We start from the raw sequence: 25,496 nt of genomic DNA, 5'->3' as shown, positions 1-25,496 counted from the left end.
CCCCCATTAGAGGTAGAAATAACAGTCTCTCTGTTTCCCATGCTTTGAAAGTGTTCCCTAATCAAACACACAGTGCAGGTACACAGAAACCTCCCTAGATTTTCTTACCATATTTGACACCTCTTTCTTTTATCCTAGGCCTCTAGCTAATTAGTGATTTCTGAACAGGAAATGTTCAGTATCAAAAAACACTGGCATATGAGGTTAAACTCAAGCACCAGAGCGATGAAATGACAAGACGAAAAGTATTTGCAATGGAAATGTGCCTTCTTTATGGTGCACCAAATCATCAGGAACTGTCTTTATGGCAAGACACAAGACACACATTGTTAGGCATCACAGCAATTCTTAATGGCATTCAAGTAGTGCTAATGCCTGTGTAGAGTCCTTTGTTGTGAAAGGAAATAAGTAGAGGGTTCAATATTCTGTGAGAAATAAGGACACTGAGATGGTCATTTAAATACCTGATTGAAGAGTTCCAGTGCAAATGCAAACATAAGGTTACACATCAGCAAGTGTTGGAGAGACCTTGCGTTTCAAGGGCTGATGGCGGGGTCATCTAGAGCCCAAGAATAGCCTGGAAGAGGCTGGGCCTGCAGCAGAGCTACCATAGTGGTGAAGAAACTACTGTCCAATGTTCTTCAGGGGCTGTGATCAGCCTGCCCTGACTTCAAGGATTTTGTTAATAAATTCCTATGAACAATTATTTTAGCATAAAACAAGATACATCTTTTAGGAAACTCTTACTGAAAACACAGAGAAAATTTCATGAAAACAAATGTCATGAAAGACAGCAGAAGATAAAGACTAGTGCTAAGAACAGTGACTATCATAACAAAATAACATCCTTCTCTCTGCATTGATTTTCTACAGCTGGAAATTCAGAAAAAGGCTTCCAGAAAGAAAAGGAAGTGTTCCCGAATATGTAGGTCATTCATTTAATGGTGAATAGCTATTTTAAAAAATAGATATTCACTCAGAATTTGTGTACATGTATATGAATTTCACAAAAGTAGGAGAAATACAGCGCAACTGATTGGGCTGATTTTCCAGTTTTCAGGACTTTTCTTGCCTCACTTTGTGCTTTACTAGCTAAAGTTAGAAGGCAATTTTGCCCACATACACAGATTTCAGCAACAATTCCAAGAAAGAGAATCAATGATCAGCTGTAAGCAACACAAAACATCCTATTCCTTCATTAGACACAGAAGTCCCAAGTTTGTTGAGTACTCTTTGTGACTGGCCCACAGAACCAGAACCAGAGATGTCTGAAGACTGCCTGCTGGCAAGCCTCAGCAGCCCCCAGCCAGGTGTAAAGCAGCTCTGCACCAGTGGGACAGCACTAAATGTATCCTCACCCAGCACTGGATCCACCAACTACAGTCTCTAGTTTGCAAAGCCCACTAAAGCTTTTAGGCAAAAGTCACATATTTTCCAATTGTTATTAAGTCTTCTAAGAGAAGAGGAAGCTTTGTTGTCAAACACCCAGCTATGCTTTAAAAAAATTCCCTGGAGATTATTACAGTTAGGGGTTTTTCCCCAGTACCTTCAGGACATGAAACAAAGGGAATGAGAGAGGGTAAAACAAATGCCGTGGTTCTGTCTATGGACCTCCACTGCCCAAGCTTTATTAGCTAATTAATTTTAAAATTTCCCTTACCACAAAAAGAAGCCATTGCATAGACAGCAAGCGTTTCCTTGGATTTCATTTGAGAGAGCCAGTAAAGATCACGCAAAACACTGCTGCCACCAAAAATTGCACATTCTGAGGCAGGTATATTTATTTAAAGAAGAAATATGTACCAGAAAAAAATGCTTTCAAAAAAAGAATTTTTCCAACTGCACTTTCAAATCCAATGGAATTTAAAAAAAAAAAAAAAAAAAGAAAAAGGTCTAATTTTGTTTGCATTTTCTGATTTACATTTTCTCAGGAGGGTGATAAGCCAAGATGCCCACATGCCTTTTCAAAGGACTGTTCTCACATGTTGCTGCTGAGAGTGCTTAAAAACTAATGGTGAATCCCTGATTCACTACGGAATACATTCTGTGCTGCATGTAGCCATTTTTGTCTATTAAAAAAATTATAGGCTCAGGACTGTTATCTTCCATGTACTTTGTACTATCCAGTAACAGCAGCTACAGCTGTGCCATGTATCTCCTCGTATCTTTTTCTCCTCATATCTTTTTCTAGATTCACTTTTTGAAGCTACAGTAAATTAGTAAATACAGTATGGCATTTTGGCATAAGTAGACTGTCTCTCTTGTTACAGTTTCAGGATATTTCTAAGAAGGAACAAGCTCAAATCTCCATATGCATGGCTGGAAGAACCTTGCAGGGAATTCGCTGTTTTCATTCTCATTTTGTCCATATTTGACTAGCTCCTGCTCACTTGTATGTCATAGTCAGCTATGAATTAAGTACAACATCTCATACTGAGCTGCAAACAGACGCCTTGAAAGAGATGGATAGTCTCAAACACAAAATCAAGACTTTGAGAACTCTGAACTTCACAGACCACACACTTTAAAGACCCTTTTTAGAAGTTATTTGCCAATCACCAGTAAAACAGGCAATGAATTTTTAAAGCTATGCTTTCTGTAACTTTTACACTCAGACTTAATACCTACTTCAGTTACCATAACAAGTGTTGTAACAGATGATTTTGGGTTTAATGAAGACAGTCAAGCAGATTTATTGCCTATTTCTTCTAGAGGCGACTGAATAATTTTCAACAAATAGCTTTCTCCTATACAGTCTTTATTTGTCCCTGTATTGAATAGCATATATCAGACTGCAGTTCTCTCTCTTGGAAATGAACTACTCCAAGTCTTTACAGATCAGTCAAGTTTGCTGAGGCTCACAACTCAGCTGGAAGCAATCATTCTAGGGATACAGTCCTGGTAGTCTTTCTCCAGCCAGCTGTGTTTGTCTCCATCACCTGTGTTTGAGCTAAAGGGGTGCAACTTGGAAAACACTCAGTATTCTTTTAACTTTGTTCATGGTGCAGCTCTGTTTTTTAAATTATTTTTCCACTGGATGTCTCTTTTGGAAGCACAGACTCAGTTCCCACACAGGCAAAGCAGACAACATATCATATGGACTATTAAGTAGAGACAGGTCACATCATCTCAGTTTAGGCAGAATTTGAGATTCGATGCCACAGGGGTAAGTTTGGGCTGCTTCTGCCTTAGGAAATAAGTATGAAGGCACAAACTGCAGGTGAAGTTCCGGTGGTGCACTCAGGTAAGCCAATTCTTCTATTCCTGATATTAGCTGAGAAAGAAGGTTGCCAGCAACAACTGCCTTCCAAATCCTTACCTTTCTCTTAGGGCAGCAGCAATGCTGGCAAGCCTCACAGAGCAGCCAAACTCATCACTGGACCTAAAGACGCTCCACTTACCTGGAGCTGCCTGCTTTGCATGTGTCTTGACCCATTCTGCCTTAAGCTCAGGCATGTAAGAAGTTTCTTCCACGTGCAAGATCTGCCTGTGGAAGTACCAAGTATCACATTTGAGAAATACCTGCAGAGGATTTCAAAGAACTGCCATCAGAATAAGCAATATACCAATTTAATTGTTCACTTGCTGAGGTTGAAGAGCTAAGATAACTTGAAAGGAAAGAAGAGAAATGCATCCTATAGCAGATTCTTATGTATATGACAAGCCTACTACACATGGCAGGGTAGATAAAGCTTGCACCACTACCTGTGAGTACCCCTAGCACTGCATCTGGTTGATTTGCACAGTACTTACACCGTATTGGTGACAGGTCAACTCTAAGTGCCTGGGGCCTGGAAAGCTTTTATACTCAGAAACTCTCAGCCTGCTTGTAAAATATAACCACGATTTGCAGTGTTTAAAATCAGAGCTGCCAAGGGATTACATGTGACCTAGAACCTCTGCTGTGATGTGTCTAAGGATCAAGCCAGCCAAAAATTTGCGAGTTACTGATGGTTATAAGGTTACGTTTTCAGATCTCTAGGAGTAGAAAGTGAGCAGGTTGTGGTTCCTACCCTCTGTGAATCGAAGGAAGATGCAGAAGAATGTAATATATTTAATACATTAGAGCAATAAAACATTACAACATACAATGATTTCTTGGAGAGATTTACTGATATTTCTGGGGGGGAAAAAATGTTAAATTCTTCAAAATCCTCACAAAAAGAATCCTTTATTTTTTAAGTAAATGGTCTGAGATTTGATAAAATCATCCAATAGCTACTGTGTGCTATTACTGGCAACATGCACAATGGACTTCAAAAATTCACATTCAATATACAGAAGGAAGAATTTCCAAGGAATTTGCACAATCAGTTCAAATGAGGCAGATGGGTGAGAATATGCAAAACATATGAGTCAGTGAGTTAGTGCCAATATAGACCATGATACTGGAGGTATTCAGTGACATTGTTGTACCAGAGAGAACCCATTGCAGCACACTGCATTAGCAGCAGCAAAACCCTTGAGAACTTTCCAGGCCTTGTCAGCCCAGGCTGCTTTGATGAATGGTATAAACAGAAGATGAAATAATCTCTCACTAGTTTACAAGCCCTGAAGTAGAGCTATTAAAGATTTCTAGTCTGCAGTATGACAGTAGCACTGTCATGCTTGGCAAACAGGACAATATTTGAGTTTATAGCTGTCAAGATGCCCTGAATTCTCACGTTCATTTTATATCTCTAAGGCTTATACCTCCAAACATCCAGGATTCTTAATCTTAAAAGAAAATAACTGAGACTAGAAAATTCAAGGGGTTTGCTCATCTGCTTGTCAGCAATTAGATGATGGCTTGTCATTGAGTCAATTTTTCTAGTCTTTGAGGTTGACTAATGATAAGACAAACCCTCAGTACATCAAATAAAGATTTAACAGACCATTTTAAGGAAAATAAACATGATCATAAGGTTAATGACAGTGAACATACTGTCATTTTATGGCTGGACTTGATGATCTTAAAGAATCTTTTTCAACCTAAATGATTCTATGATTCTATACTTATGCTCCACATCTTGGGGGGGGGGGGGGGGGGGGGGGGAAGAATGAAAAGAAAAGCAGGAGGGATCAGAATCAGGGGATCAAGAGCACATCAGTCCGGTGACCTTCAAGGATTATTTCGTAAATCTTCTACCACAGGTTTCAATCTGTGGTTCAGATATTAATCCAGATAATAATAAAAATAAATAAATAAATAAATAAAAATTATCAAGCCTGTTGTCAGTAGATTCAAATTATCACCCCTTTCAGAAACTTTTCCAGAGATACAGAAATCTAAATAGATTGAAAATAACTGACCTACAACCATCGCAAAGTTCAGAAAATCCTGAGAAACAGAACATAACCCACACTGTATAGAAAGTAAGTCTCCTTCACCAGCAACCAGAGTTAGAGTCAAACTTCCACAATTTAAAACTTAATCTGGGACCAGCATCCAGAAAATCAATTGACCTTTTTCTGTATCAAGATAACTAATACTCTCAATAAGTTTACTTCTCATATTAATATTTTTCTATGGAAAAAGAGATAAAGTAAATTTCCTATAGAATCTGATCAAAAAAGGTAATTATGGAGAGAATGGAATAATCCTTTTTCAGCCTATCTTGAGACAACCTTCAATGTACTTTAGAACATTTCAAGCAATTTTGTCAGCATTTAGAAAAGAAAAAGAATGCCTTGAGGCCAGTCCAGTCAGCAAATATTTCCCATCTTCATCTTAAATCTTAGTATTATTCCAGATGAATGCATTGCAGGCACAATTTTTTAAAGAACTCTATTACATTGATGGCCACACTTTTCCCATGTGAACCATTACTTGCAAATATGGATACCCAAGAAGAAAATGTAACTGGTGATCTTTTGGAAAGGACACAGACACACTGCATACTAACAACCTCTCATTAAGAAATTCAAAGGACTTTTTTTAAATTAGATTGATATGACTAAGAGCAAAGTACATCTGCATTTCTCTGTCTGTGTGATTTAATGAAGATAATGATTTTGTTACATCTGTCAGAAAACCTTCTGGGCAAAAGTTAAAATAATTTTATGTTTGTTTGGGCATGGTTTTTTTAGGCATCAAAATAACATCACCAGAAATATTTTTTTAAAATTAATTGAAAAGTTCACATATATTTATGAACAACTTCCTTTCCCTTCATGCATCTTTATCTGAGCTTTAAATCAGCTTCCTCTGCTGGTTTGCATTTTATCAATGGTATCGAAAGTTTTCCAATCAATTCTCAGGCTATTTATTAACATTTCAATAACATGCTAAATCTTGACCATCCTACTTAAAATTCCCCAAGTACATTTTTCAAAAGTCCCAGGACCTATGACTGATTCCAAGCTAATCTGATAATCTGAGAAGCTATTAGCAAATCATACATTCAGAGTAACCCTGAAGAGATGGAGATGTATTTTTGAAACACAGAAGTCTCTAAATTCATATATTTATTTGTATTTCCTAAGCCAAATACACTTCATCAACAAAGTTTGGAGCAGATTAAATGGCAAACTGACACAAGCCTTCATTTTGCCTTAAGGCACTTTCTAGAGGCACTGGAGCCAACAGAGCCTTTCCAGCTGTCTACATTCAAAGAAACTTCTATTTCTTCAGCCTCAGAGGGAACAATCTTCCCATACTGGTTCACTGAATTCTCCTAGGAAGTGAACTGAGTGATACAGGCTCACATCTTTTCCTGTCCTTGATCATCTTGTGACTGAGTTTAACTTGAATTTAACCAGGTAAAGTGTCATGTGTATGTGTGACACAGAATTTTCTCTAGGGCCTTGTACAATAGTCATTCTCTGGTCTCATGCACTGCATCTTACAGGGTATGAATTTTACAGCTAACTTACACTTTATGCACAGGTTTTGTACAGAGGTAAACTACACCCTTGGGCAACTAGCAGTGCTGTTTCTGAAAAAGAAAAAAAAAAACAACAAAACTTTATATATTATGTCTGTCACAATTACAAACAGCAAGCTTTTCTACCCTGCAAGCCCAAAAGCACATTAATATTTTAAAGTACATTTTCTCTTTTTACAAACACAAGTGATCCAGAACAATTTATTTCCCTATTACTTACCACACCTAGTATCTTATTTATTTACTCTTTTTCAGAGAAAATAGATTTCAGAGCCAAAACATCACATATATCTGTGGGATAACTGCCCAGCTTACCACAGGATAGGAATATAAGTTCATTTAGCACACTAGGGCAGAAAGGTCAAGATACTTACAACCAAGAGATGTTTATGTTATCTCTGGGAATGCAAATCCATAAAGCTGGCCTGCCAAACAGCTGAAGGAGGAAGCCACATGAAGATAAGATGGCCATCTTTTGACTGAAATTAATGAACAAAGGCTAAACAATAACACACAGATTTTGAAGGCTATAGTGCCCAAGCAGACCTTTGCCTAATTAACTTTAATTTTAATAATAAAGTTGAGACTCTTCTTTCAAATTAAGTACATGCTAAACATGTATGAATATGTTACTCAACTCATCACTTATATCATGTTAAATGTCACCTAGGAGGCAGAGACAGATGTGGTTAGGATACAAAAAAGCTATGAGAGGAATACAGAGACAAGGACAGTCAGAAGGCTGTGCTCCTTTTCCTCTATCCAAAACAGAGAAGCCGTCTTGTTAAGAATTGTACATTCAGAATACAACTCCACTTTTGCTAGGATGACCCTTTTCATATGTTAGAGCTATTGCAAAGATTTGTGCCTTCAACTTTGTTGGATGTTACACAGGATTTATTAACTTGATCTCAATCACCTGCAGTTAGTGCATTTATCACCAGCAATCCTGAATCTGTTGTGTAGGGCACTTTAATAAATTAAACCTATCAATTATTTTAAGTTTCTGACCCTCTGTCAATGCAAGTCCTGTTAATTCTGTCCAACAGTGGTTTCTGCAAGAGTCCTGGGGATCTGAGACAGACAGAGATTGGGATCTTACACGATAACATCCTGCTCCAAGTTTTCCTCTTACAGCATCTTTCAGGAGGTATGCCACTTCCACTGACTTCACACAACCACCCATAACTTCTCCAGGGCAAGAGACAAGTTTACGTCTCTCTACAGGGCACCAACAATACAAGACCGGTTAGCAGGATTGCCACCAACATCCTGTTTAGAGCCTCACTGTGACTGTGAATGCAAGACATGAACTCCCATCTTTGATCAACAAATGTTACCTCTTTCATACCCATCAGGTGCTTTTCTGCATGCTGAGCTGCCTAAAGGAACACATCTATTTGAAGATAATTACCATAAGAAAGAAAATAAAAAGGCATTAAAATGATGAAAATGGACATTTTATAAAGCTTTTTTTGACCAAATTATCATTTCTGTCTGAATGCATTTAACTTCCAGTATTGCCAGAATGCCCAACAGCAAATATAACTAACCACTGTTTCTTTTTGACATTCCTGGTATTTTGCTATTCCTTAGGGCTACTGTGATGCTCTCAAGGAGCACCTCTGGCTTCTTGTCCATGTGTGTTCTCCATTTCCTTATAATGTCAGAGATACACAGCTTTAAAGGTTAAATTCTAAAAGTTTAAAAAAAAAAAAAAAAAAGATAAAGGAGAGAGAAGAGTAGCTGCCATATCAGTGAAAGCAGGATGAGAGACTTAATTCCATAATACAAACTCCAAAATCACTGCAGCAGGTAACACAGAGGAAGCTGTGTGAAACTTAAAGGTTTCTCCTGGCAATTACTGAAAGGTGGAGACTCTCCCAGGGACACACATTTCATTTCCATAAAATCAGCTCCACTTCTTATAATGTAAATAGAAAAGACAAAACCTTTGTTTTCTCATGTAGATATAGTAACCATTTGCAAACCTTAGAATATGCTCTGAAATAACATCTGTGTACTGCTGCCAACAGATGTTGTCATCATGATGATTAAAATGCAGTGGAAATCAGAATAATCCAGCAAATAAAAAAAAAGCATGTTCATAAAATCTATTGCATTGAGCAGTGGCAGGAAAGAGGAAAGTACAGGGGGAACACCATGCTACCAAACAAAAGAAGACAGGCAAAAAAAAAATCATAATTCAAAGAAATAATTTCTATTTACAAACTTCCCTATGAAGTAGAATGAAGCATATAAAGTCCATATAAAATGTGGCATGGCTGGAAGTGAATAGGTTGCTCTGAAAAGAAAATCACAGGCAGGAAGGAAGGTATCTCACCAGCTGGATGCCTTTGAAAACTGAAGTTTTGGTGAAGAACCCCAGGCATAAATATATCAGCTACAACTATACAATCCCTGACTTGGCAGTAAGACTGTAAGAACAAATGGGTAACAGAAGGAAGACCTTCCTGAGATAACGATTAGGTTACTGGGGAAAGGGGAAAAACAAACAAACAACAAACAAAAAAAAACCAAAAATACCCCAACCAAACCTAATGAAACACAGCAAAATGTCTTTTGAGAACTAGGATCACAGATCTGATTCCAAAACAATCAGGCATCCCTAGTCACTGTATTGCTCAGATGACTCTGGAGTTTTAGCTGACATGTTTTATTTTTAAGCAACGGTGTAAGAGCAAAGAGGACACACTAAGATCACAGAAACATAAACAGTTTCCAACACATGACAGGGCATTAAGCCTTTAAAAACCCATTTGTTAACCAGTCTTGCCACACCAGTGCCACTGCCAGGGGCACAGAAGAGAGGAAGACATTACTCCAGCCACCTGCTTTAAGAAGGTTATCCCTAATCACACTTGACAACAGTGCTGCTGCTTGCCTGTGCAGCTGGCTTTATGAGTTCCCATCCAGAGGCAAGGCAAGACTCCACTGCCTGCTGATGCACTGTTAACACATTTAATGGGTACACTAACTCATGGCTAAGGACACAGCTAGTCTAGAAACCTTGCTGCAAGACCTTCCCTAAGAGTTACTACACACAGCTCATCAGCTCCATTACAAATTGCTGGAGTTTTTTAAAGAAAAAAAAAAAAAGCCTTGGTAGTGCTGAAACATGAAATTACTTTTCATGTGTATCGTACAATGCTTTAATCCAGGTACAGGCACTCTTATTTCAAGCTGCCCTGAACAAGTGACTTTCTATAAGCAGAGGTTCAGTCAACCTCAACTTCTGCTAGACCATATCTTTCCCCATCTTGTCCTGTGAGCACAATTTGGAACTGCCTTTTTCTTCTTTCAGGAAAGGAAATATCTGCCATGGGCCAATTATTTGCAGACTGATTACTTACTGGGGCATCCCTGCCCTTCTCCAACCTTGTGACAGTTTTAGGCTGTGTCTTTAAGAAAAGGACAGCTACAGAATACTCTAGCTGAATGTTTTGGTGTAAAAAGGAAAAACAACGATAATTCTAAACGAATTTTATTGGCAGATCAGTAGGAATGTAACTTTAAGAACTTACAGTCTGAGTTCAGTCTGTTCTGCTTTTCTCTTTCTGTTCTTGGCCGGAGTACATGCCGCTGACCTTGGACTGATGAGATAAGAAAACTAACTTCTCTAACAACTGCTTTGAACTAACAATTTTTTTCCCTTAATATCCATTTCTCTTTCTAATCCCTTTTCACCCAGTGAACTACTAAGGGAGAGGGGAGGAAGGGGGAAAAGGGGTTCTGGGGGAACCACGGTGGGGGATTCTCCTGGGGAGCGTGTTTCTGTGTTGCGTTCTTTCCTGTATATTCTGGCAATATACTGTAAATACTGTATATTTTGTATATATTCATTGCATTTCATTCTGCTTGTAAAACACAGCTTTTCATTTGCTTCTCCAACTGAGTTTAGCTGTGCATTATGTGGTGGGAGGATTAAACCTTCACACTACCACAAACCTCTTTAAAAATCCAGACCATACTGTACAAACATCTCACTCAGACCAGAGGAAGCACAAGTTTTGTTTCTGTTTGGGTCACTAAGTTCTACCTACATCAAAACCACTTTTACTTCCACAATAACTGAAGTACTTCAGAACAAAAGTAAGCTGAAAGAAAAACACAGTTTAAGTAAAAATAAACTTAAAGCAGATAATTGGGTTGCTACCTTTAATTCTTTGTGCACTTCAAACATCCTAGCCCTCTGTGTTTTGACCCCTCTGAGCCTCTCAGGCAACTGTTCTCATGTCAAAAAAAATAAATTAAAAAAATCCTCAGGTAGGATAGAAAATGGTAAAAGTATTAGTCCTTTAGGTTAAAATGCAGCTAGTATTCTACAGAAGACAATGCTAGTTTATGCCAGATTTTTCCCTTGGAGTTCTAAATATTTTTTTAATACATGTAAAATTAAGTTGAAAACACACAGAAATGACATTGAGAGGCTCTGTCTGCTCTATACCAACTTCTCATTCCACCATCCAAAGTTCTTCCTTTATCCAGAAGCAGAAAGGTTAAGAAAACAAAGGGCTATGGAAACGTTGCTCTAGATCATTACACATTTTCACCACTGGAAGTATTACCAAGCAGCAAATAACTGGTATTTCCTGAATATCAAGTGATGGTATAAAATAGAACCATTTACCTGCTTACAAAGACAGTGCTCATTAACTTTACAAACATTCATTTCTATGGAAAATCATTTTGTTTATTTTCTAAATAAGAACAAACCAGATTGTGAGTATATTGATAGTATTCCATCAGCAATGCTACTAGCTGAAATCTCAAAGACTCAGATAAGTAAATTAAAATGCAAAGGACTAAATGACTGGACTGAGAAACAGGATACATAATGAGAGCTCAGACCCAATGGAAGGTTTTTTTGTTTGAGCTTGGTTTATTTTTTAAGAGAGAAAGTAATTTCTTAGATATTATTCTACTGAATATAGAGGGGAAAATTGTTTTCTTACTGTCCATTTACTCCCTCAATGAAAGGTTGCTAAGAGAATGGTTCTCAGTAAGGTCAAGCAGTAGAAACCCTGCTGTGTGTTTTAATGAAGCCAAACACCACTTGAAATTAATGCTTCTTGGTTCTTTTTACCTTTAAGCACTGGCTGTTAGTGCCTTCCAATATTGATTCTTACTGCATATCTGAATATATAATATAATAGGCAAAAGGAAGAAAAAGAAAAAAAAAAAAAAGGGGGGGGGGGGGGGGGGGGGGCAGGGAAGGACAGTCATTAAGATGCCAGAACAGGATCAAAAGAACAGAACTTCACAAAAGTGAAGCAAATATAGACCTGGTATAGACAGCCTCTTTCTGAAGACAAACCTCTAAACCTTTCAGGCTTCCCAATCCACAAACCTGAACAGTATTAAGCACAGCAATCAGGTCTCTAAATTATAACTAAATGCAAGCTATTAGGAAAGACATAAAAGAAACTCTTTTAACACACTCCTCATTTCAGATATTTATTGCCTTAAAGTTATGCAAATTAAAGAAATCTTGGCATATTAGCATATCATTATTATCTGCCTTTGAAATTATTATAGATCTACACATTGTATTTAAGAAATTATGTTCTCAAAATGTTGCATGCTGTTTAACAACCTCACTTAGTTTTTTTCATGGACAGCAATCCTAATAACCAAAGAGCTACATGAGGATGGGCATTAGCTCATCCCTTTCCTCAGTGAACAGTGCAACGGAAGGATTCTCAGAATACCACCTAGATTTCAACTTTAGAGCTAAGACATTTTTGTGTAAGGCAGTCTGCCTAACTTTGTCAAATACAAAACTGACCACATAAGCCATTTTGCAAAATCATCAACTGAAATATCTGTAAGTTACAGAAACATCTCTTGCCAGAAAAGCAAGAGCTGTGTGGGCCATTTTGATCCCAGCAGGGCATTTTAAGATAAACAGACATCTGCTTAAGACACACACACACACAAAAAAAAAGAAGTTTAATTTCATAGAATTATAAGACTCACAGAGAAGCATGATTCCAACAATACATTCTAAGCAATTTTTTTTTTCTGAGGGATAAATAGAAAAAAATACCTCTAAGCATAAGATGGCAAAGACAAATAAAGACACAGCAGGAATTCCCCTAAGAGGGAATTTATTATTAGTAACACTATAAAAAAACATTTTGATCTTTATGTAAAATATTAAGAAGAGTTTGAATACAGTTCCCCTAAAATGACAAAAAAAAGTTAAGTCCAAAGTAACTATTTCAGTCACAGTCTTAATATGCTGTAGTATTATGCTCAGGCACTATTACTGTGTAGCTAGGCTTTGAGGCTTTGTTTTGTTTTCCTTCCACCAAATATGCCATCAACAGCTTTAACAAACATGATGATATCCCCTCTGTTCAAAGATTGTGTCCTTTCATCATATGGCTCAACCATAGCATGATAAATCACATTAAAATGTTCAATTCCTCTCATTCTGCAAGTATAACGATGTAATTTAAAATTCAATACTTAGATAGGCAATCCTCTAATCATCTGTGGCTGGGAGACTCTGAACACAGAAAAGCTCATGACATATTTCCTGCTGAACACATTACACTAAGCCTAGCAATTAAATTATTTGTGTGGGGTATACAGACATGTGTACATATATATGCATGTATACAGACTGTATTCCACAATATAAGATCATTTTCTTCAGCCATTATTTTAACTAGCTGAGGCTGAGGTGGTTTTGTGCACTCATTTCACATTTACAGATCCTCCTCCACAGTAACAATTGGGATAAAAGCTGTCACAGAGAAACAATGCACCCAGAAAAATATGTTCTTCAAGAAAGAAAAAATTCAAGAAAGAGAAATAAAAAGGAAATCTTTAACCTTGAATCCACATTTTTAATGAATGCTGCTTATTTCTGATATTTCTTTGGGAGTAATTTCTAGCATGGTAGTTAATGAGGTAGCAGATTTTCTGTAATAAAGTCCTAGAATAAGAAACCCAACTGCAGCTCCTCGATGAATGAGCAGGATCAGCAGCAGAATCAGTGGGAAAGACCATTAGGTACTGAAAAAGAATAGTAGCCCAACCTGCAGCTGCTCTTGTGTATGAGACTTTTAAAACAGAGAGGTGATTCACATCCAGCATGGAAATAAAGGTATTAACCAGTCAGCGTGTTGGGAGAGAAGAAATGAACTTAACCTGTTAAGAAGGTAGAGTGAGTGAAATATGAAAGACAAGGAAGGAAGAAAGGAAAGGGGAGAGGGAGAGGGAGAGGGAGAGGGAGAGGGAGAGGGAGAGGGAGAGGGAGAGGGAGAGGGAGAGGGAGAGGGAGAGGGAGAGGGAGAGGGAGAGGGAGAGGGAGAGGGAGAGGGAGAGGGAGAGGGAGAGGGAGAGGGAGAGGGAGAGGGAGAGGGAGAGGGAGAGGGAGAGGGAGAGGGAGAGGGAGAGGGAGAGGGAGAGGGAGAGGGAGAGGGAGAGGATCTTTCAAACAAAATTTAAAACTTAACTGCAAAGTGTGAAAATAACAAGTGATTCCTGGGCACGCTACCACTCTATCACCAGCCTCCACTGAGCTGGGTCAGGACTACACGGTCTGAACAGATTTAATCCACACTGTTGATGTTCCCAAAAAAGAAAGCACTTATTATCTCAGGATGCCAGGCTGTGAGCCCCTGGCAGCAGCAACTCCTTCCTCTGACTCCTCACTGCCTGCTGCACCCCAATGCTTGCCAGTGTCTTGAGCTGCTCCCCAGGAAGATCAGCCCCAGCCTGGAATGATGAGAGCCTCTGCAAAATCAGAGAAACTAAGCCCAGTGCATCCTACGATAAAGAAAAAAACCCAGGTAGGGATGTGCTTGAGGGGGATGGCCTCCCAAAAGTAGTATTTTGCCCTTGCAGTTAAACTGTAATCAGAACCTGAATACATAGCAAGCAGAATGAAGCAACAAAACAAAGGTGTATTTGAATGTTTGCCCACAGTCTGCAGCCTGCCTTTATCTTCAGCACCAAACAGATTCCTTTGTGGACTATTGTCTCCTTTCCTCCTGGTGAAGACATCTTCAGGTCCTTGCTCTGAGTATAACAAAACCACAAGAACAGGAAGAGCTCAATATTTTCATTTGCTGTTTTACGTAGCTCTGAAAAACCTCTGCTTTATAATACACTGAGCCATGCAAGTACAGAGCATAAAACCACATGTGCAATGAGATGACAGTGTCACAGATGTCTTCACTGTGGCAGTCCTTAACAAGTCGTGGTTTGGTCTCAAAGGGCACAAAAAGGTAAAACTGTTAAGTGCATTCACCCTACCGAGCAACAGCTTTTAACTGTAGCTAACTAGTAGTAAAAAAAGTGCAGCTGCACAGCAAGGTCTCTCTGACCATGGGAGGGAATCCCTACCCACACTCTTTCTGGTTGGGTTTTAAAAAATGCATCTGACTCTTCTTTCTGGAGAGCTTATAGTTCACCTGTCAAAAACTTCCAGATGTGACAATGAAAGACTCAGAAGAAAAGTTTGAGGAAAGTTAATCCACAGTGTATTGATATAAACCAATCCTTTGCAATTCTATCAGAAAACAATTTTTGTTTTCCTTTTAATGTTAAAACTCTAGGTACAGCCTATGATTTCTAGCAGTCAAATAAGTAAAGTCTGGGGGGTTTTTTGGTGGTTTGGGTTTGGGGTTTTTTTGTGGGTTTGGTTTTGGTTTTGAAACCTAGCAATTTACATGTGTAATGCTTTAGGAACTTTCACCTTATTTTTGTTTCCATTTGTTATGCTTCTTTTTGCTTTCTCTCTACTCCTCCACTCTGACATTAAAACATCCTAACTCTAAACACAACAGTCTTCACTTGTGGGGCATGTGAAATATGAAACTACAACTCAACAGAACTTCTCACTCTTCATTTACCAAAACCACCTGTCCAATGTAGCTTTATATGGTGCTGTAGCTGGGCTTACCCAATGCAAGGGGAGGGTTATCACCATGACCCAGAGGTATCTTTTCATGGTTGTTGTTAGGTCTTCCCCTTCTACATTTAATAGTCACCTAAATTTAAATTCCCCCAGAGAAAAGAGTCCTTTAACTGAAGCCTGCAGTCTGTGTTTTGCTAAAACCAGGACACAGCTTCTGGCCCACCTGTGGGTTTCTAGCTGGCAGCACTTGTGCTACCTTGAGACAGCTCTTTCTGCAAACATGGGACTCTATGTGCAAATATCCCAAGTCGCGTGCACACTTTTGCACATGCAGTCACTCTGCTCCTCCACAGTTGTCTACCACTGGGCAATGCATGTGTGACAAGCAAAGTTCTGCTTGGGATTTTAACCAAATGACAGTAAGAGCAGCAGCAATGGAGCTTCAAGGCCCTTTTCTCCAGTTCTGTATTTTAGCTTAGTTACTTACACACTGATAAGCTTACACGTGTTTCAACAAGTTAAACCATTAGAAAGCAACAGCAGCAGCAACTTGAAACATACGGGCTGAGCCAAGATAGTCCACAACTATGTGCTGACCTCTTCTCCCTGGTATCCAGTGATAAAAAGTGTGGTAATGGTTCAAAGCTGGCACAAAGATTTAGAGGGACATGCAGTGATAGGACAAGGGGTGATTGCCTTAACCTGAAAGAGGGTTAATTTAGATGTGAGGAAGAAGTTCACCATGAAGGTGGCTCATGAGGTACTGAAACAAGTTGTCCAAAGAGGTTGTGGATGTCCCCTCCCTTCAAGGACAGGTTATTTAGTGGAAAGTGTCCTTGCCTATGGTAGGTGATTGGAACTAGATGACATTAAACATCCATCCCAAAGCAAACCATTCTATGAAAGCTGCACAAAGGGAGGTTTAGACTGGACATTAGGAAGCACTTATTTACCAAGAGGGTGGTCAAACATTGGAACAGGTTTCCTAGAGAGGTGGTCAATGCCCCAAGCCTGTCAGCATTTAAGAGGCATAAGGACAATGCCCTTAATGACATATTTTAACTTTTGGTCAGCTCTGAACTGTTCAGGCCATTGGACTAGATGACCACTGTAGGTCAATTCCAACTGAAATAGTCTATTCTGTTTCTTCTATTCCATGCCAAGTACACATCATTACCAACTCCTATAGACTATTATAAGAGATCAGATTCATTCAATGGTACACAACATAGACACAAAAAGAAACCCAAAAACTCTGAGCTGCTCTGAAACCATAGCAGCACACATGGGGCTGACAAAAAACTCATTTATGGAACACCATTCTTGCTCTCAAATCACATTCCGATTTTCCAAATTTATTCTGGTTTCTGAAGCTTACAGCATTTTAACATCAACAAGCACACATACAAGGCTGCTCAAATTAGAAACAATGCATTTAAAATCGCTATGCAGAGAGAACAGCAGGCTTCAGCTCAGTGAAAGCTCCATAGATGTGAAAGCATCATCTGTTGAGAAACAGGGTTTTAAAGTTCCACAGTTTCAGTGTCTCCACCAAATCACTTCTCCAAAGAGCACTACAAAGTTAAATATTAGAATAGAATAGAATAGAATAGAATAGAATAGAATAGAATAGAATAGAATAGAATAGACCAGGTTGGAAGAGACCTTCAAGATCATTGCATCCAACCCATCAACCAATCCAACCCACCTAAACAACCAAACCATGGCACCAAGCACCCCATCAAGTCTCCTCCTGAACACCTCCAATGATGGTGACTCCACCAACTCCCTGGGCAGCCCATTCCAATGGGCAATCACTCTCTCTGTATAGAACTTCTTCCTAACATCCAGCCTAAACCTCCCCTGGTGCAGCCTGAGACTGTGTCCTCTTGTTCTGGTGCTGACTGCCTGGAAGAAGAGACAAACATCTGCCTGTCCACAACCTCCCTTCAGGTAGTTGTAGAGAGCAATAAGGTCACCCCTGAGTCTCCTCTTCTCCAGGCTAAGCAACCCCAGCTCCCTCAGTCTCTCCTCATAGGGCTTGTGTTCCAAACCCCTCACCAACTTTGTTGCCCTTCTCTGGACTCGTTCCAGCAAGTCAACATCCTTCCTAAACTGAGGGGCCCAGAACTGGACACAGTACTCGAGGTGCGACCCCAGTGTTAACTTACAGATGACTATTCCCCCACCAAAAGCAGCATTTTAAAACCTTACTTGTGTCTTATACACAGTCCCTATGCAACACCACTGGCAGGTTAAAAAAAATCAATTTGAAATGAAAGTGTTGAAATGTTTCTTGTACTTTTGAGCTTATTTGGAACCTTGAATCATAAAAAGGTGACCATGATAGTAGTTTAAATACACACCACACACAAAGAAGCACTTATCTTACATCTTAACAGAAAGTGAGCACGTCGCTCTTTTGGAAGCAAGGATATAATTTAACATCATGTTTGTGATTTGAGCTCATTTTCTTAAAATGATATGAAAAGTACACTAATTCCATATGTATGTATATTCTCCCACAACAGTTAGTGAAAAAACAATTTTTCCCTCAAGTAATTTCCACATAAAAGTAATATTATACAAAATGTGATGACAAATGACAATGTCCTATTTTATGCATACACCAGAGTCTGTTTATTCTTTACTGTTATATCCCTTGCCACTGGAGTTCCTTCCACCCACTTGCCACACTCTGTTATAGAGTATGAGCTTCATGGAGCCAAAACAATGTCTTTACTTATCAGCACAACAGGATCTTGTTTCTGCAACAGATATTAAAAAGAAAAACAAAGACAGAACACATTTTACACCTTTTGTTAATTACTGCTCCCTGTCACTCAACACAACTATTAACATGAGTGTCCACAAGTGTCTTCATCATGCTTTCTGAATTTTATTTATCCATTTCAGTCACTAGAAACTATCACAATAGTGCCCTTCTCTCTAAAGAGCCTAAAGCCTTCTCTTCAAAATCTTATGATCTCAGCACCTCCAAGTACTGAAAACTGGCAAGGTATCTTCTGCTTGGCCTTCAGTACTGCAAAGGCACTGCTCCTTCTGACAAAACCCTACAGTTACTATCTTCTCTGCTTCTTACCCATGCAGAAGTTCTCCACTTACACAATAATGTTAGGTCAAAGCATGCCACAAGCTATGACCACTGGTAATTAACATCTTGCTCCAATGTCTAATAGACCTTGTTACACAGAGAGATGACTTGCCATAGTTTTACCAGAACAGTATCATTGAAATGAAGGTCCTTGGTTGCAGCACTCTTTTAGGACGTATGGAATAATTTACAATGTCATCTCACAAGACTATACAAAAGACACTTCAAATAAAAATGGTATTTCTGATTGGTTTGATTGTGTGAACTATTCCAGCAGTAGCATCAAAATAGTCTATTTGTCCTCCAGGTAGGTTTTTATCACAAAAAGTTTCATGGCTGTGAAATGAATGTTTGCAACATTGATTTCCATGGCACTGCTTAGAAAGACACTGCAGAAGAATAATGTGGATGTCAGGGCATTTTATGTAGCAGCAGCAAGATTCTGCAAGGAATCTGGGCAGCAGATTTCCTTCGGGTTATTTTGACTACTGTGGCAATGCCAGCGACGAGCAGTGTGAGAAATCTGGCAGTGCAGGCCTAGAGCCTGACATGGTGGTAGGCCATGCTCAGCATAAGTGCAGAGCCAGCTAGCAGTGTACCAAAACAGTGCTGTCTTGCAGCACTGTAACTAAAACAAGGCACTGGTAGCTAGAAACACAGCAAGTTATCTTGGGACAACAGGACATGCACCTGCATCAACAAACCTCGCGTGTCATCAGTAGTTGGACCAATAATCTATAATAGTGTGATGTGTGGTCACTCACAGGGAACCAATGAGTCCATGCCAACAAGGCACTCCGAGTTTATATAAGTTGTAGCAGTTCCCTTGCTACGCACTTCTGCTTTTCCTATCCCTTCTTCTTCCATGCTTTACTTTACTGTGCTATACTCTTACCACAGGCCTGTGCCATAGGCCTGCAATACTGGAACAATAAAGGAACAATACTAGATCATACTGATCAGCTGTATTGATTCCAATCTCCGCCGCCAATAGACTACTATAGGCAATATTCTACCAAAAATGAGCAGGACGTGCATACAGTGTGATAGAGGGAGTTTTTCAATAGTCAGAATGACAGTAAGCAACACTGGGCAGAGAGAAGCTGCTCAGTAAGAGCAGCCCAGCAACTTGTACATCCCACGGATCATTCTGTTAGTGCATTGTGCAACAATTTCAAGAGCAAGAATTTCAACTTAAAAAAAAAAAAAAAAAAAAAACGACCTGACCAGAATCAACAAAGCAAGCCAGGAAACTGAGCAAAGCCTGATACATTCCTCTTATCTCTCCTACTCTGTCAAGATTCTACTCTCAGATAGGATCATTTTGTAGTCCTCCTAAAAGCAGACACATTCGTGTACCTTAATGAAGCAATGACAGAGAAAAGGTTCTGTTTGGAATTATGAACATTCACCAGCCACTTCCTTAATTCTCCAGCATGGGATCAGTTCATCAAAGAGCAATTCTAACTGCATGAGCCCTGAAAGAGTATCTTGAAAGGGGCAGGAAGAATCATCTTCATATTTATATATTCAGCTAGCACAAAGATACCGTATAAAAGAGTTAAATGTCTGACCAGTCTTTGCTGTGGTTTCAGCGAAGATTTTCAACAGAGACATTTCATTTTCCTAGTAGTCTTCATAAATGCAAAACTAATCTTCAAGGTTAGCAGATAAATCAATTTTAAAAAACAAACAAACAAAACAACAAGAAAATAAAAACTAGTGGATCAAGAAGAAATCTCTAGTTGGTCATGCTTTTCTGCTTTCAGTAAAACTAAGGAAAGGAACTCTGTCCACAAGACTGTCAGCTCAAATCCCAGTGCATTCAGAATATTTTCATAAAGTTTTACTTCTGAGAAGAGACATTGTTGGAAGCAATTGTTCAGCCAGCCAACTACTGTCACTTCCATGAATATGAATAAGCTCCAATATAGGACACTGAGCTTTTGCAAATGTAAGATCCAATAGTTCAGACTTAATCTTTGCCAATAAATCAACCCACCATTATGTAGAGATTTTTTTTCCACTGGTAGCTGACTATGTGGGTGAAGTTTTGTTTCAAAGCCCCCTTCTTCCTATTTTTATAAAGAATTTTTCCATACTACCTTGCTAAGCTTTCAGAGCAGCAGGAAGAGTCCTATTGTTAATAGTATGAGGCTATTGAAAAAGTATATATTGCTGTTTCTCCTAGAGGTGAATGATACTAACTAGCATACACTCCAAGGAAGAAAATAGAGAAGATATTGTTCAGAGTTCATGAAAATGAACATTTGGTGTACTTTTGTGGCCATAATTTGCATTTACACAACTCAGACATAAATGCATATGGATTAATGCAAATTCTCATACAGGGGAAGATTCACTCTGCTCTGTAAAACTAAGGGCAAGGCTGGTGATGAATCATTTTTTTTTTTTTAAATATTCTAGTCTGGGTATATAAATAGCTCTCTGTTTCCAGAATAATTACTACTGAAAAATACAGCTTCTGAAATAACCTAGGCCCTAATTAACCTTGGCTTCATTAAATCACAATATCTTTTTTAAGTCTTATTTGTAACGGCGAGCTGATTAATTTAAATGTTTCCCGTTGCAAAAATCTAATTGAAATTATTTACCTATATAGTTACTTGTCAGACCTTGTCTGGAAACGTTTTCAGATGGCGACTGGGCTATCTCACCCTGTCCCCGGCCACTCGGGAAAGAGCTCACTGTCACCGCCGGCCGCCCCAGCCCTGCTTCTCCGTGGGGGTGCGGGAGAAGATGCATGGGGAGAGATGCCCGGCTACCCTCCGCAACTCTTCCCACAGGTACGGAGTCCTTCCGCCCGGCCCCTCATGAACCCTCCCCTCTAGGCTGCCGTGCCCCACCATGTCCACGCGTGGGGGGATAGGGGCAGCGGTGGGCTTAGCCTTCCCTTCGCAGAGGTGGAGAGAGGGGGCTTTGCCGATCCAAGAGCGGCCCGGAGTCCTCTGACCCTTCTGGCTTTCCTCTCCTGCGGCTGCCGCCCCTGGCATAGCTGGGCACGCCGGGGACGAGCACGGCGCAGCAGCCGCCGCACCGCGCCGTCCCTCCCCTTTCCTTATAAGACAGCGCCAACCCCCGACCAAAGAAAAGTTTCCAACCGAGCTCCAGGACAGGTCCGAGCCGTCACCGGCACGGAAACCGCCTCCTCGCGAACGGGCCGGGCTGGAGTCGACCTTCTCAAGCCCGGCTCGGCGCTCAGCCCGCCCGCGCCGTGCCTGCCGCCCCGGGGCGCTCACCTTCCTGCACAGCGTGGAAGGGGTTGTTGGCCTCTATGAGTTTGATGGAGTAAGTGATTTTCTCGCTCTGGAGGATGTCGTCATTGAGATTCAGATCCGACACCGCCTGCTTGAACACTTCGTCGTCCTTGGCAGCATTGCCTTCGAAAATGGCACCTGAGAGAAGGAAGGCGGCAGGAGGTGAAGAGGGCTCAGCTCCGCTTCTCACTGGTTAGGCCCACCTGCTCACCACCCCAGAAATCCGGCTCCTCCCCAGGCCGTGCAGAGCTCGACTCGGCTTGCACGGTGCCAGGCAGGGTAGCACCCCAGACACCTGTGGGGCCAGGACCCACACCTAGGCGGCCTTGTTCCGAGCATGAGGAAGCACAACCCTCCTCCGGCCACTTCTGCTCCTCAGGCTCTTGTGAAGCCCTACCAGAGCCACGCGGCGGTGAGGGGGGCATTCCGTCAGTGACAGAAAAGGTAGCAGGCTTGGGAATTGGACCAACTTTTTGCTCACTGCTTCGCCGCTCCATAGAATGCTGCCTGTCGGGCAGTGGTGTTATTAGGGCTCACACGCACACACGCACACGCGAACATGAAGCTCGGATTTGTGTCCAGTAACCTGGGAGCTTTAATTTCACTGTCCTGTTTATGCAGTTAACGTGAAAACATCTGGCGATGTGTGTTACATAAGATCCCGTCTCTACCGAGTGTGTGTGTGTGCCCACGCCAGGCTTACTGCCCTGCTCTACGCAACGGTGGGAGATCTCCAGTGCTGGCAACAAAACAAGCGAAAACCCATTATCGCCCAGCCTGGAAAAGTCCTGCTGATTCACCCTGTGCGTGCCTGTGGCTGGAGCCTCCACGCACTGCCCGTGTGAAATCACACTTCTGCAAGCAGCAAGCCCTCCTCTCCTGCCATCGGACCGCTATTTCTGCGAAGAGTTATTTCGCAAACACCACTCGGGATGAAGCTCATGCGAGGAGAAGCCGAGGTGACACCATCCACCCGCGGGAGAAGCGGGGCCGAGAAGATCAGCAGCCGAGGCTGCCTCACCCCGCGTTTCCCCCCGGCCAGGGCACTCCCCGCAGATGGCCCAACAGCCCCGCTGGCTCCCTTGGGGCTGGCTCCAGTGCCGCCGAGGTCTGCCCTGATGTGGGGAGCGCCGCCTGGACCGGAGTCCCAGCTGCGGTCAGGGCTGACCCCGTCTTCTTAATGGCTCCGCATTGCTGTCTGCTTTGGCTGTGCCCCTGGGCTCCCGAGCTTCTTCCACCAGCCCCGGACCCGCTCCTGCCGGGAAACTTGTTATAGGGCCAGGCCATCTCTCCCTTTACCCGCCCCGAGTCCACTCGGGACTTCCCTCCCGTTTCCGTGGCCTCCTCTCGCCAGGATCGCTGTCGTCCCGGCCTTTTTTTTTTTTTTTTTTAAATCTCCCATCCTCCCCAAAAGGCTGGTGGGAATTACGGCTTTTCATTTCCCAGCCGTACTCCCGTCTCCTCCTCCACAAGTGATTCTCTCCCCCCTCTCCGCCCCTAAACATCCTCGTTTTCCTTCCTGCTGGTACCTTTCAACGCCAGCCAAGAGGTGACTGCAGAGCCTCGCTTTTGCTTGCCAGGCTTCCCGCGGACATCAACATGCCTTGCTCCCAGAAGCCATAAAAGTTCACATCAGCCTTTCCTTTGCCTCCTATTCATCCCTTCTTTCCTCCCGCTGCTGACCCAGCCTTCTTGCTGCCCAGGGGTTTTAATGAGATCTTATTCAAACCACAACGCTTGCGCGCATAGCCACACACACAGAGCCGCTGCAAATCTCGCTTCTCTAACCCTTTCCCAGCCAAGTTCTTCTCCCGCATTCCAGCTCGCTGACACCTGCTACGACAGGGGATGGAAACCAGGGGATAATCACCCCTAAACTTTTCCCTACGAGCACGTTCAGATTGTGCCTCTCTCCTGCCCGGGTGTTGGGGGCGGTTGTTTGTTTTCGGCGGAGAGGAAGGGGGGGAGGGAAGGGGGGGCAGTCGGGGGGGGAAGAAAACCTTTCCACGCAAACAAGTCCGAGCACAGGCTTCCCAGACACATGGGAGACCGCAACGGCGGCCCCGGCGGGTCACCCGCCCCGCGCCCGCTCCCGGCCCCGCAGCCTTGGCCCGGCCCAGCGCACAGACGGCATTTCGCCCTTAACTTTAGAACGGGTGGTGGGCTTCAGCTGCCTTTCTTTCTTAAGCCGCTGCTTGTGCCATCACCGCGGTTAAACGAGACGCTCTCTTCATTCATTTATCTACCACGTCCCTTTCCAACCTCCCCACTCCCTCTCTTACCAATGTGGATGATGGAGTCCGCCCGCACTGAAACGCACTGAAATATCCAGGGGAAAAGCCAGAGAATCAACACTTCCATTTCCAGCCTCTCACACAGCACATCAGCTCGGGTTTGGTGGAGAGACAGACAAGGGGAAAGGAAGAAAAAAGGCGCAAGGGCAGCTGAAGCAAGGCAGCAGGCGCGGGGAGAGATGCTCAGACACACCACCACTCCCCCTTAGAAAAAAATCCCAAAATCCCCCGGAACCCCAAAAAAATTCCAAAATTGAGGAAAACGGGCGAAGGGGAGACGGGAAAAAAAAAAAAAAAAAAAAAAAGACGGAGCTAAAACCGCACGGAGGTAGATCCCGGGTTGACAGGCAGCGCGGCGGAGCCTCCAGCGCTCGGTGTGTGCCGGGGCGCCGGCAGACCGCGAACTGCGGAGCGGCCCCCCCGCCGCCGCCGCCCGCCCCCCGCGCCACGTGACTGCGGAGCCTCGGCGCTCGGTGCCGCCGGGGCACGGCGCGGCGGCGGGGCGCGGGCAGCGGCAGCCCGGCGAGAAGGGGAGTTTGCGGCTCCGCCAGGAAGCGGGAGGGATGTGCGAGAACAGGGAAATTAATTGCGATTACATAAATTTGATACACCCAGGATATACAAGTATCTCCGTTATATAGATAAATACACAATGTATGTATATCTCCCGGGGAAAAGAGGAAGGGGACCGATGCTCCGAACGCAGGGAGCGGAGGAGGGGGCGAGCTGTAGCCGGGCGCAGGCTCTTCCTTGGGGCCGCAGACCCCGTCCGGAGGGCGACCGGCGTCTAGCATTACACGGCCTCCCGCAGCCCCTGCCCGGTCCGGTCCAGCCCGGCTCGGCATGACACGGCTCGGCGGGACGCCCCCGGAGGTAAGGGCGTGGGGCTGCGCCCAGTGACGCTCACCGAACTCCGCGACCAGGAGCGGCGCGGGGGCACGGCCCTGAGGTGGGAGCGGGAGGCTGCCCTTTCCTGATTCCACCCTCCCGAGCCCGGGACATGATCCGCGTTTAGTGAGCGAAAGCGAAATGAGAGAAATTTTTTTA

At 42.3% G+C, this 25,496-nt stretch overlaps 1 protein-coding gene across 2 annotated transcripts in view; it reads right to left on the bottom strand.

Moving 5' to 3' along the window:
- GRID1 (glutamate ionotropic receptor delta type subunit 1) overlaps nucleotides 1–24,718 on the bottom strand; it is a 552,748-nt gene extending 528,030 nt beyond the window's left edge. For both annotated transcript variants that reach the window (XM_054163347.1, XM_009901703.2), the window contains exons 1-2: nucleotides 24,438–24,718; nucleotides 22,138–22,293 (exon numbers count right to left, since the gene is read on the bottom strand). In XM_054163347.1, the coding sequence (XP_054019322.1) occupies nucleotides 22,138–22,293; nucleotides 24,438–24,516 (235 nt within the window). In that variant the 5' untranslated portion in view covers nucleotides 24,517–24,718. The remainder of the gene's footprint in view (nucleotides 1–22,137; nucleotides 22,294–24,437) is intronic.
- Nucleotides 24,719–25,496: the final 778 nt, after the last annotated feature.

Source organism: Dryobates pubescens, chromosome 8 (assembly GCF_014839835.1).
Source record: "Dryobates pubescens isolate bDryPub1 chromosome 8, bDryPub1.pri, whole genome shotgun sequence".
NCBI classification, from domain to species: Eukaryota; Metazoa; Chordata; class Aves; order Piciformes; family Picidae; genus Dryobates; species Dryobates pubescens.
This window is presented reverse-complemented; position numbering and strand designations above follow the sequence as displayed.